General features: G+C 30.5%; 1 protein-coding gene across 1 annotated transcript in view; it reads right to left on the bottom strand.

Moving 5' to 3' along the window:
- The window catches only part of LOC118183938 (zinc finger protein 341-like), a 47,739-nt gene that overhangs the window by 28,274 nt on the left and 5,360 nt on the right, over positions 1-14,105 (bottom strand). Inside the window, exons 3-4 of the mRNA XM_035353554.2 lie at positions 5,520-5,707; positions 3,880-4,452 (exon numbers count right to left, since the gene is read on the bottom strand). Coding sequence (XP_035209445.2) covers positions 3,880-4,452; positions 5,520-5,707 — 761 coding nt within the window. The remainder of the gene's footprint in view (positions 1-3,879; positions 4,453-5,519; positions 5,708-14,105) is intronic.

Genomic DNA, 14,105 nt, shown 5'->3' with positions numbered 1-14,105 from the left:
GAATCAGATCATCTTATGAATTATACCAAAGGCTTGTTGTTAAAAGAAAGTTATTGCACATAATGCCGAGCGAAAATTAGATTTATGTGAATGATGAATGAAAATAAATGCAAGCTTCTTGTGCCCCCCCCCAAAAAAAGTCGCGACGGATTAAAAAAAAAAATTGGTATATCCGTACCATTATCAAAAGTAGGAAAAAGCAAGGCCTCAAACCGCAATACAAGTCCCTAGTACAAGCTGAATTTTCTACTTGAGCATGTTACCTCTGCACTAATGTAGCTTGCATTTTTACACTTCACCTTCAGAAAACTGAAAAAGCATCTGGGCTACTCTAAACTAGAGATAATATTTTCTGTAAATACCAGCTTCATTACAATACCACTCTTGGTGACACTTGAATACAAAATCTTTAACTGAAGAAGCCAACATTTTACTCACTAGGCAACAAGAGCAACTTTAAATTGATGTAGATATATTTTAAGAAAAATTTAAAATTTGGGATTTCGAAATCCATCACTATTTTCTCACAACAATCTATTGCTTTAGATTATTCTGTAAAAACTGCCCACCATATATAATTTATGGTTGATTATTAAGGTTTATTACTCCTAATTATGGTTGATTATTAAGGTTTATTACTCCTAATAAACTTGAGAATTTTCCTTTAAATAATTTATAAAGCTATTTATTCTATTAGCATATGCATTTTTTATTATTATCTGTAATTTTTATTAAGATTAGTCCATTTGACTTTTTTTTCCATCAAGAATTTTTGAAAGTGCAATCATTTAAAAACCTTGGTATAAACTGGACATTTGAAACGAGATGCCTGAAACTGATGTGCCAAGCGTTGAAAAGTTAGGTCAACTCATGCGTTCTCCGGTCGTTCGGAAAATGCCGCCTCTGATTGGTCAAAGCTTTCCGCCCAAACTTGTGACCATGCTGGTGTGAACTGGGCTTTACAGTTCAAGGATCCAACCCCTTATAAAATTTTATTAAACAAGGTATCATTTCAAAGTTTTTTTAAGGATTATTTTTTTAGGGCATTAACTATATCTAAACTAAATATACAATCAACTCCCAGCTGACATGTTAAGACTGCTGAATAGTATGAGTTTGACATGGGTTTAATCCTAGGTGAGTGCATTGGCTATATAGTTAGTTTTCATGTTTTCCTGAACATGAATACAAGGCATTTTCTCTCAGAAAGTCCTTCACCACATCATGCCCCCTTAAGCAGATAGTTCTCGTGTGCTTTGCCATGTTCAAATAATGTAACACAATTAACTCAAGGTATCAAATACACCTTCATAGCTCAAAGTACCATTTGTAGTTATATTAGGTTCAATTAATGAAAAATATTCTACTATATGCAGTCACATTTATGATCATTTTCCCCTCAATCAAATGCATATCACAATTATACGACGTTTCACTTTTCAAAATAAAAATACAGTAAAAAATCATTCTGCCTTTCTATGAAGCTAGAAAACAAAAGGAGTAAATGATAATAGAAAAAAAACATTTCACGTTTTAAACTCATGTTCTGTTACATTTATTATTACAGAATGTTATAAATTTATGAAAATATGTGCTTTATGCAGGCAAATTAAATTATAATGTTAATTTTTAGTATTTTCTAATTAAATGCAGCCTTTCTGAAAAGTCCCAAACATGTTGGCAATTCTTGAAAACATTTATGAATTTGTTGGCAGCTAATTTTTCACCATGCTAAGGCATAAAAGGCAACAGCCACTTTCAAAATGGCAACATACTAAGAATTTTAAATAAATAAATTAAAATAAAAAATAAACATTAATAATAAAACACTTAACTTTATTAATAAAGCCTGTAATTACTTTCACTGTTGCTCTCCTCATGTACACAATGGTCTAATTTTTCTAAAAAAATAGAGAACTGCATAAACTCAACAATGCACACCAAACCAAAATATATTCTATGAACACACCAAGGTCACCAGCTCATCACATAACTATTTTCAGTACATACTGCTTTGCCAAAAGAATACTTTTTTGAAACTTTTCAGTGGAGGTACAGATGATTAGTACTTTATTTTATTTTAATATTATATTGACACAGAACTTATAATGTTAATTATTTTCTTTAAAATATATCATACATTTCCTGCATGTTAAAATCATTACATTTTTGAGACACAAAATTTTCTTACCTAAGGAATATCCTAAATATTCCTTTCACTGAGATATTATTTTCATTTATAATATCTAGTACTTAAATTTTAATGCAATCATCCAAGTAATTTTTTACAGAATAGAAAAAAGGATGATGATTGATAACTGCATTTATCCTGTCCTGGCAGAAATTTTGCAACAGCTGTTTTAAGAATATATTCAAAAGAATTGCTTCCTTTCTTACAAAAAAACATTATATTTCTTACAAATCTTACAAAAAAAAAAAAAAAAATATATTTCCACAGAATTTTTACCACCTTTTTCTTTCACTGCAGGCAAATCTCACAAGTGCAGATTTCAAAACTGAGTTTAAAGCAAAAAATATCATGATTTGTTTATGAAAACCATTGGAACTTGGAATACAACAAAAAAGAATGCATATTAAAATGATGATGGTGCAAACGATTATAAGAGTTTAGATTTTGAAAAATCTGCTGATTTCTACTAATGTGGTTGTATTAATATGCCATTTTAAAAACAGAATTAGTTCTGAATAAATAATTATTCTGATTACAAAGACATGACTTATTTTCATTATATTTGTTTTTGCTAGTTAACATGAGCATATAAAGTAGATTCAATTAGTTTTACACTACTTGGCCATAATAGGATGAGTATCTGAATGATGATTATCCATACAAATTAATTTCATAAAACAGATAAGTTTTATAGAAGAGATCAACATTCTTTAAAGGAAGAAAAAAATGAACAAAAAGAATTTCAGAATGATTTGCCTTTTTTATGCATACAAAAGACAGCACAAACAATCAAATGAATAATTGCAATACATAGACACACACACAAGATTTTTTCAAATAATTTTATCACTGCTAAGCAGATATCATTTTTTTTTTTTTCCCCTTTTTATAATGCTGCACACTCAAATTTCATTATGCATTAAGATAGTTTAAGCACTGCTTGGTAATTTGTTACTTATTTACTTACTCCTGAAACTTCTATCACACATTAAAATATTTGAAAAGAACAATTTGTTGTGTTATGTTTGCTTTTTGTCATATGAAGTGAAAACAGCCAACCACTGCGGACCATTTTATGGAGGGGGCTATTAATGTAAAAGCAAATGGATATCCTATAATCACAGAAAATGAAATCCTGATACAGTACAATTTTTTGGCAGTATGAAGAAAAGTATTGTGGCTTTGTCTCAGTGTATATCTGGGGGGGGGAATGTTTAAAACAGTTCCTTTTCCTAAAACAGGGAAATATGTGATAGCATGACAACCACCACAATTCCAGATAATTTTGTTTTCTATGGAGGTGGGAGTCAGAAAAAGTTTTAGTTGCTGTTATTTTATCATAAAATGTAAACTACAAACGAGCTTCTTCACAATAATAACAATGTTCATAAAACATATCAAATGTTCTAATGTCTAAATAAATAAATAAATAAATAATAATAATAATAATAATAAAAAAAAAAAAAAAAAAAAAAGCATATTACGTGAATCTTTTCTTTTCTACTGTGATTTGATACTAAGCTTCAGTCTAGTTAAGTCTAGTTAAACTTTTATTTTTAACAATTTATAGCAACTGGTAAAGCAGTTACAATTCTGTAATTTCTCAAATTTCTTACAGCCATAATTTAACTAAATGAATTAGAAATCTTTTTTGGAGGGAGCGGGGTTATGCTGAAAATTATACGTGCCTTTTTACTTTGATTATCTTCATTGTCAGCCTCGGAAGATTTCTTTGTCTTGACCATACTGCTATGAAATTCTGCAATTACATTTACAGTACTTGGTTCTTTCTCACTGTCATTTTGTTCATTATTGTTTAAAGCATCTACAGCTTCAGTTAAGGGTTCAACAACCACACCATTTGTTTTCACAGATAATGAAGAATTACACAGAACTGACTGAGTTTCAGTTGAATTAGTAATATTCAGCACTAAGCCAGATATGGTACTGTTATGCTGCTGACTAGTTAGAATAAGAGGCCTTGATATGAACTTGTCATTTATGATTGAAAGTTCTACAGTTTGTGGAAGCTGTGTGTCCTGCGTGGTAACTTGTTGAAGAACATGCTGTATTGTAGCCGGAATAGTCTGGGTACTAAATGTAGGTTGAGAAATAAGGCTGTGATTTTGATTCACTTGGATGCTAGGACTGGATACTGGAGCAGTAATAGTTTGATCAATTGCAGATGTCGACAGCTGCAGAAGATCAGCATCAGTTAGGACTAAACTTTGAGAATAATTGGATAATGATGATGAAGGTATCTGGGAAAAAGAAAAAAATATTTTACTTTTCATAAAAATATACCAAATTAAATAATAAAAAACAGTAAAAGATAGCATACCTTAAAAATAATATTCCAAATGAAACAGGGCTAACTTTTTAACAACCTTTCTTTTTATAATAAGATGCAGATAAAAATAAACATTAAATTTGATAAGGACATCTAGTCAAGATTACTTCATGGATTATTAGAAAAGTCTAGATTACTATTTATAATTGTGTTAACTAGTTTAGAGTGAAGAATGACAAAACAACCGAAAAAAAGTTTTTTTTGCCTAAAATGAAATGAAATCAACATAATGAATAATTTCTTAAAAAAATTTTCATCCTTTTTCATTATACTATAATATTAATAGTATTTTATTACATTTTGAAAACACTGCACTTACACTTCATATATGAATTTTGGTTCTGGAAAAACTGATGGATAAAAAGAAAAGAAAGAATCAAGATGCAGTACTTGATAAGTGTTGCCACTGTGTGAAATGGGAGACTTTAAATTTATCTTCAGTACATCCTTGTATGCAGTTAGATCTCAGTGTGTTGCCAATAACAGAGAATAAGATCTTTTAATTTATCTCACCAATTTAACCAGTCTATTACTGATTAACAAAGTAAATAATTAAAGAGCAATACTCAATTTAAATCTTCTACTTTTTTAATAACATACCTAATTATATTAAATACTAAAACACATTTAATTCATTACATATCCAACTGATATTTTTTATGAATATTTGCAATTCTGTTACAATGAATATACATGTCTCTAATGTCATATATTGTATGTAAATACATTTTTAAATTCTTGAAACTAAGTGGTATTTTTTTTAAAGGTGTTAGACTGTGATCTAAAGTTTGCAGCTTTTTTGTTTTGAATATGTTGCCCACAATAGATATTGGTTTTCAAGAAAAGATTTCATGTAAAGCTGAAGATTTTTATATATTACAGTAAACATGCATTTGGTTAAATTGAGATGCAAAAATATTATTTGAGAAGAAATTAAACATATCACAACTTAATAATAAAGAATGATTCCTGATTTACCTGAATTTTACGAACAACTACAGTGTTCTGTGGAATTCCACAAATATTTGATGGTAAGCTAATGTCTGAGACTGGACTCACAATTGAACTGGTACATTCTGTCTTATGATTTACAAAAACATCAATGGATAGGAACTGTTTCTTACATTTGCCACACTGGAATACATCACTATCATCTAAAACAGCTCCTGAAAATTAATAGGTTCTTTTTACACACATGCAAAATAATTTACTTACAAAGTAGTCTCACTGCATGTAAATAACAACAGATTTGAAGAAAACAGGCAATAGAAAAATAGCAAAAAGGGGAAAAAAAATAGTAGATAGTTCTTCAGAAAAAAGTCAATAAAACTTAATAAATTAATATTTATACATGACACATTAGTTTTACTGTTATTTCAATATTGTAATCATTATATCAGTCTTCAAAAAAAAGTCAATAAAACTTAATAAATTAATATTTATACAGGATACATTAGTTTTACTGTTAATTCAATATTGTAATCATTATATCAGTACTGCATTTCATCACTTGCTATATACTTTGTACCTGTAATAAACATTAACATACAGTAAAGCAGAATTATAACTTGATTGAAAGGCCTCTAAGATTTATGGTCATTTATACCTCACTGACATTGAACTGTTCATGATTTTAAAAGACAATAAAGGTATATAAGTAACATTAAACAAACATATTTTACTTTCCATATAAATATACTAAATTCATTGACAAAAAAACAGTAAATAATATAATAATTTAAAAACAATATTTCAGATTACCATTTATAGTTCTATGAGATAAATTTGAATGAAGAAAGAATTCTCTTTATTGAAACAAATTCAAAATTACATCACTTATGGATGAATTATCTTCAAAATATTATATTCTCATGTCTAAGAATGTACACTATTTATTTATGATACTGTTTTTAAATGTCCTTTTCAGCATGTTTGGAATGTTTACTTTTAAAAACAGGTTCAAATGCAAAACACACCTAGTTATATGAAATTGCAAAATTTTCTCATTAAGCTGTAACTATACAATTTTTTTTTCATGCTAAAATTTTATTTTGCACTGCAATATATTTATTTAAAGGTGATTTTTAGCTAATATAAATTCTAGAATAATTTTCTCCTATAATTCATTTATGCAAGAAATTCAAGTCTTTTTTAATGTTAAAATTTCTGTCTAAAAAATTTATGCAATGCAATGAAATTTTTTAGTCTTATAAATTTACAAATATTAAAAAAATTCAGCTGCCACGCAAACTGACTTGCATGTAGCTCAGTTTTCTTACTGCACCTCAAAAGGCAGAAACAGACTTTTAATATTATATTAAATTATTAAACTTTGGCATATTTTTTAAATGACTTTTGGGCTCATTTCAGATACTCGGGCTCTTGGCTGAATTTGGTGATTTTTTTTGGCCGCCATCTTGGATTTCAAAAATGCTCCAAGAAGCGCATTTTGAAATCCAAGATGGCGGCCAAAATTGTTATTCCTCTCCGAGGGAAAATAATTCTGAACTACCAAACATTATTTATAAGCAAGTAAATCTATCATTTGGCCAATTTCAATTCAATAAAGTTAACTAATTTTCATAACCTATTTTAGTTTTCTTTATTCTGCAGCTAATCAAAACCATTATTAACCCGGTGGAAGTCGCACCAAGAAAGGTTACTAGAGTGGGCGCGTAGGGTATCACATACCCCAATATTTAAAATACAATAAAAATAGTATTATTTAGTTTTAAAACTTTTTTTTTTTTTTTTGTTCTCGTGTATTATAAATAAGTGAATAACAATTGGGTTTCAAAAAATTAATTTCCGAAATAATCTTAGAATTAAAATTAAGATAAATGAAAATAATAAACATCATGCCTCTAAGTTTCATTGCATCTCTAATACACCATGCTTATTTTATTTCTTCACACTTTGAACGAAATACATTCATGTGTTCTTGGCACAGAATGTTTTCACATTTTAAACACTGCATTCACGTTCTTCTGTCCCTGGCGCGAGGGCAAAAAATTTAACACATCTTTCATACTTAGTTGTTTCGAATTTCATGTATTCGTTTTAATTCTTCATCGAAACTTCTGCTTTTGTTTTGCATGCAGTACGTCAATTTCTTGGAAAAGTATTAATCTCTGATCTTTGTTCAATACTTTTTTTCATTAATTGTAATGCTAAGTCCTTCTGTTTCTTGTTGGTGGATTAGCAGTTGAATGTAATATAATTTAAGCATTTATTACAGCAACATTCAGTGCAGGAAAGAAAATTACCATTGGCGAACTTGTTATTCTGGCAATTGAATAATTGGCTGACATTTCATCCCCCATATCCACTGCTCCTTTAGTTATATTATTAAAACATATAATTCCTGACATTTCATTTTCTCCAATAGTATCATCTATAGTATGATCGTTATATAATGTTGAAAGCATAAGAACAGTTTTTCCTTTTTAGGAACATCAGGAATTAATGTTTATCTTTTTCGAAACCAAAACATTGTAGAAAATATTCTTAGTTTCATCTTCAGTTTCCGAAATGCAATCTTCATTGCTTTCAAATATTTCTAATACATTTCACATGCGTTGCATCTCTAGTTCATTCTTTTTACCATAAAGCAGTTAGAAATTTTTAAGAATTTAATGTCAAGTACTTTAAAATCACTTGCGAGTAGAAATATTTACTGTTACACTCTAGAAATAAATTTCTGAACTAAATATTTAGTCAGAAAAACACTTACACGGACAGGCGCGTGGGGTGTGTCATACCCCAGTTCCAACAAAATACCGATGAATCTTTTTCTGAAACACACAGGCAAAGAAAAAGCGGTTCAGAAAGTCCATCACAACTAGAAACTCAGCTACTGAAAGCAGCACAGAATTTCAGTTTCAGAAGTTAGGAATATTCCACTTTTATGTAGGGTTGGGGTATGATACACCTCAAGCGCCTTCCCGCGGGTTAAAGAGCGATTACTGCACATGATTGTTATGAAATATATCACATTTGCATTTTTCAGCTTTGCTACTCTTTAACTTTAACAAGTTTATATTTAAGTACTAAAATATAATACAGTTATATCTCTGAAGTTATATGATAGGTGTTACATATATGTGGCAACACACTAGTTGCTGGTCGAATTGAAATGAAGTAATTGTCAGTTGATGTTGATTCGTAATAAACGATGTGCTATGTGAACCTGTTGTAATGTCGTTAATTATAGATCAAGAAATATTAATATGAGTATAACATGGCGTAGTCGTGTGGAGTAGTATTATAACTAATTGCCAGGCGATCCCTTTGGTTGTTTTTCCTCTCAGCAGACACAAGATGGAATTTTGTCGCCCACCACAAGGTCTAAGTTTTGACGGCAATGTGGCCGAAAACTGACGCAGATTCAAGCAGCTGCTCCAGATTTATATGAAAGCACCAGGAAATACATCAAAAGATTCAGATGTGAAAAAACTTGTAAAATCTTGTGAATTTGGTGTGCAGAGTGACTCTTGTACATGATCGCATTGTCCTTGGAGTATCAGATGCCAGTTTACAGGAGAGGATGTTGCGAGAATAATCCGAGTTTGGAAAAAGCAATTGAATTACAGAAAGCAGCTGAACTGAGCAAAGTTTGTGCTGAAATGTTAAGAGAACACAATGTTGACAGCATAACAAAAGGAAAAGTGAAGCAACATCAGGCAGGAGGAGCCAATGCAGCCATAGCAGTGAGAAAGCGCAGAGGATGGCGTGATGCTGCTTCAAATACTGAGACGTTTTCGTGTAAAAAATGCAACAGACATCATGTTAATGAACCATGTCCGGCATATAGAAAAAAAAAAAAAAAAAGCTTTAATTGTGGCAAACTAAGTCACTTTCCGACTGTGTACAGACTGAAGCACGTCCAAAATGTTTCTCAGCATGGTAACGCAGATTTATATAGTGAATCCAATGATGAATACTTTGTGAATTCCATAAATGTTCAAAAAACTAAAAGTGTGTGCTCAACATCGTCTACAAGAGTGGACTAAAACTATGATTGTTGAAGGAAAACCTGTGACTTTTAAGTTGGACACAGGGTCTGAAGGGAATGCTTTGCCTGTGAAAATTTACGAAACACTGAGTGCTAACTCTGATCTTATTTTAAACAAGTGTAATGTTGTATTAGAAGCATTCGGGGGTCCAAGGTTAAACCTGATGGGTTGTTAATGTTACAATGTTCCTCAGATAGTGAGGATCATACTCTAGAGTTTTTAATTGTTTCTAGCAAGCATATATGTACATTATTAGGAATTGATGCATGTGTTAAACTTAATTTGATTCAGTTTATAAATAAGGTTGGAATATCAAGTAAAGGTAAGTTGGATCAGTATACAACTGTTTTACCTCCATCTAAAGATCAATTTATTATTAATAATTAATTCAGAAGTGTTTGAAGGTGTGGGAAAATTTAATGGATTATGTAAAATCATAGTAAATGATCAGATAGCTCCTGTAGTGAGACCACCATGTAGAGTACCACTTAGTTTAAAACCTAAATTAAAATCAAATGAATTAGAAAGACAGGGCATTATTGCAAAAGTTGATCAACCTTTAAACTGGGTTAGCAATCTAGTAATAATTGAAAAAGCTAATGGATCTTTAAGAATATGTCTCCATCCTCAAGATCTTACTCAACAAAGCTATAAAAAGAGAACATGCGTTGATTTCAACGATTGAGAAGATTTTACCAAAGCTATGTAATAAATCAATTTACTCTGTTTTGGACTTAAAGGATGGGTTTTTCAAATAGCATTAGATAGGGAGAGCAGTGATCTTTGTACTTTTAGCATACCATTTGGATGCTATAAATTCTTAAGGTTTCCAATGGGTATTTCCTGTGCACCTGAAATTTTTCAGAAATACAGGAGTATTGATCTATTTTGATGACATCCTCATTACCGCTAGCCCCATACAAGAACATGATAAAATTTTAACAGAGGTCATTAACAGAGCTAAAAGAAAACTTAATATTAAATTCAACAAGCAAAAACTTCAATATAGGGTTAGTGAGGTTAAATATTTAGGCCATTTATTTAATGTATCAGGCATGCGACCTGAAGCCATTACTGAGTTACAGGAACTTCAGAATACGCATGAATTACAGCGTGTGTTGGGAATGTGTAATTATTTGAGGAAATTTGTACCACATTTTCCAGAGAAAACAGCCATATTAAGGGAACTTTTGAAAAACAAAGTAGAATGACAGTGGTTACAGCTACATTCTAAAGCATTCATGGAATTAAAAAAATTAATTTGCAATGCACCTGTGTTAGGAATATTTGATAGCAATAAACCTATCACTATACAGGCAGATAGTTCTAAAGATGGGTTAGGTTGCTGCTTATTGCAGAATGGGCAACCAATTGCTTTTTTGTCTAGTTTAAGTAATGCAGGAAAAAAATATGCTTTTTTATTGATACACACACAAATGATAACATATATATGGCAGAGATTGTTCATACACTAACAAAACAATTGCAAATGTCTGAGAGTAAGAAAAGGGAACTTCAGAAAGCTACTTAGAAGGTGAAGGGTTAATGTTAGCAAAAGAATATTGGCAAAATGGATGGTCTTTGAGTGTCAATAAAGTTCCTAAAGAAGCAAGATCTTATTTTTAATTTAAAAATGAGTTGAGTGTTGAACAAGATTTAATTTTTTTTTAATAATAGTACCTGTTGCATTAAGGAAATGTATGTTAACATTATTACACTAGGCTCACCGTGGGGTTGAGAAATCCAAAGCTAGGTCTCGACAAGTACTATTTTTGCCAGGAATCAACAGTGACATTGAAAATATGATTTCTAAATGCCTAATTTGTGATAGGTTCAGGCCTCAAACAGTAAAAGAACCTCTTGTTTCTCACGAAATTCCCAATTTACCTTATGAAAAGGTTGGTGCTGATATCTGTGAATATGTGGGGAAAAGTTATCTAGTAATAGACTGTTACTTAACTAAATGGGTAGACATAATTCCTCTAAAAAATAAAAGTGCAGTGGAAGTTACTAGTAAATTGAAATCGATATTTGCAACACATGGAATACCCAAAACTTTAATTTGTGATAATGTACCATTTAATAGTTGGAAAATGAAGAGTTTTGCAAGGGATTGGGGATTTGAAATAAGCACTAGCAGTCCTCGATATCCTAAATCTAATGGATTTGCAGAGAAGTTGGTAGGTATAGCTAAGAGTTTATTTAGAAAAGCAGGATTGGAGAAATTAAATGAGGCTTTACTGGAATATATAAATACTCCAATTTTAGGTATAAATTTATCACCAAGTCAAATGTTATTAAGTAGGAATTTAAGAACATAATTACCAATTACACAAACAGATTGCGACCAACTGTAAAAGATCAATATAGAGAAAAGGTGAGGAGTAAGCAGAAACAGGCTAAAATCTATTATGATAAGCATGCAAGGGAAAGACCTGGATTTATTCCTGGGGAAAAGGTAATGTGGAGATGGGAAAATAAATGGGAGCCTGCTATAGTTTTATAAAAGCATTCAACTCCTAGATTATATTGGATTAGAACAAAAGATAATAGGGTAATTAAACAGAATAAATTCCATTTAAGAAAAACTAAAAATCAGAAGAATTTAGTGACATTACACTATTATGATCTATGTAATGAGAATGAGGAAAATATAAGCAGTGAATATCCAAAAATACATAATGATCCTCACCATCAAGATAATAGCAATAATATTAATCATGATTGTGTATATAAGACAAGAAGTGGTCATAATGTATATCAACTTTCCAAATATGATAATTATGTAATGCATTGATTCCTATGACTCTTCCAAAAAGGGAAGATGTTACATATATGTGGCAACACACTAGTTGCTGGTCGAATTGAAGTGAAGTAATTGTCAGTTGATGTTGGTTTGTAATAAATGATGTGCTATGTGAACCTGTTGTAATGTCACTTAATTATAGATAAAAAATATTAATATGAATATAACAATAGGTGCAACTAATGAAAGTTCTGACATCAGACTCCCAGTAGTCAGGATGTTATTTATTGGTACTCTTTTGTTACTGGGATCAGATTCAGAAATGTTCATATGTATGCATGTGTATATGTATATATATGCATGTATGCACACACGTACATACATATTCACATAAATACATCCCACCCATACATGCATATAAACATAATTCTGAATCTGGTCCTGATAACAGAATACCTATTTATTTTGCATTACAAAACAATACATATGAATTTTAGTTAAAAAGAATCAGTGGCTAAAAAAGCACTTGTTTTAAAATATATACAGTCAAAAGTCATTAATTTGGACACCCATAATCTGGAATGATCTATAATCCAGACCTCAAAGCTAAAAACTTTCTGCGCATGCGTCGCGTTCACGCATGCGCATAGGCATTTACGTGTGCGCACAAGACCTTTACGGCTGCGAATATACATGTGCGCATGCGCATAATACGTTTACGCATGCGCGTTTAATGTATAACGGACGGTAACAGACTAAAATTATCTAATTATCTATTTCAGTTAATGTTGCAGATTGCGTTGTTCCTTAATCTTCGAATTGGTTCCGGCTTATTATTTTTTGCAGACTGTTAGAGCAATTTTATAAAAGTAAGCTTGAACTTCCTATTATGTCAAATAGAATTTCCGATATATATTTACTAACATGTAAAGGATCTACAAAGCGAAAGTATGTTTCAAAGTCTATTAAACAAAAAGTGGAATTGCTGCAAAAAATGGATAAAGACATATCCTTTGTTTATCTAAACTTTGTTTATCTTTAATGCAGCGGCAGCGCGCAATGAATTGGAAGTTGATCTGTCAGCACTATCCTTATTTTCAGGGCAGATGTTTTTATTTTATTTGGCTTATAATTCTTTACTAAATGTAGTATTTCAACTCGATGTACTCAGTCTTTGATATGATTTAAATCAAGTTCCTCGTCATTATAATTCGCTTCCGATAGTGAAGAAAATGACTCAGAGGTTATTGAAAACGAAAAAATTTCGATTGACAAATTAGTCGGTATTCTCGACACAGCAATTATAGGACTTGAACAGCGGAACTTTGTAACTAAACAAGAAATAATGTCTGTTTAATAGAATTAAAGAGAAAGTATTATCACATGAAACGAAGCAAATTAAACAACTCGCATTGAAAGAAATGTTTAATAAAGTAAACAAATAAATATTTAGCTTTTTCTTTTTGTAAATTTTGATACCCTTTAGATCATAACTGCTCTTTATTTCATAAATTACGGTTTCATATTTTTAATTTTATAATTTCTGCATGCCATCTTACCAGATTTAAACTGATGATCTATAATCCGGAATCGCCGAAGTCCCGACGAGTCCGGATTAACGACTTTTGACTGTATAATAAAGAATGTGGTTTTCATATTATATATGATTAAGATTACAATTTTATATTATATACATTTCATAAGAATTTAACAAATTTTCTCATTCGTATAAAGCTAAGTTAAATTTAAATAATGAAAATTTAATTGCATACAAATAAAAGATTAAGTATTGCTGTGAACTAA

Source organism: Stegodyphus dumicola, chromosome 10 (assembly GCF_044657685.1).
Source record: "Stegodyphus dumicola isolate Sdum_Otavi_A_Nest chromosome 10, ASM4465768v1".
Classification (NCBI taxonomy): domain Eukaryota; kingdom Metazoa; phylum Arthropoda; class Arachnida; order Araneae; family Eresidae; genus Stegodyphus; species Stegodyphus dumicola.
Note: the sequence above shows the minus strand (reverse complement) of the source record. Positions and strands in the feature narration are given on the sequence as shown.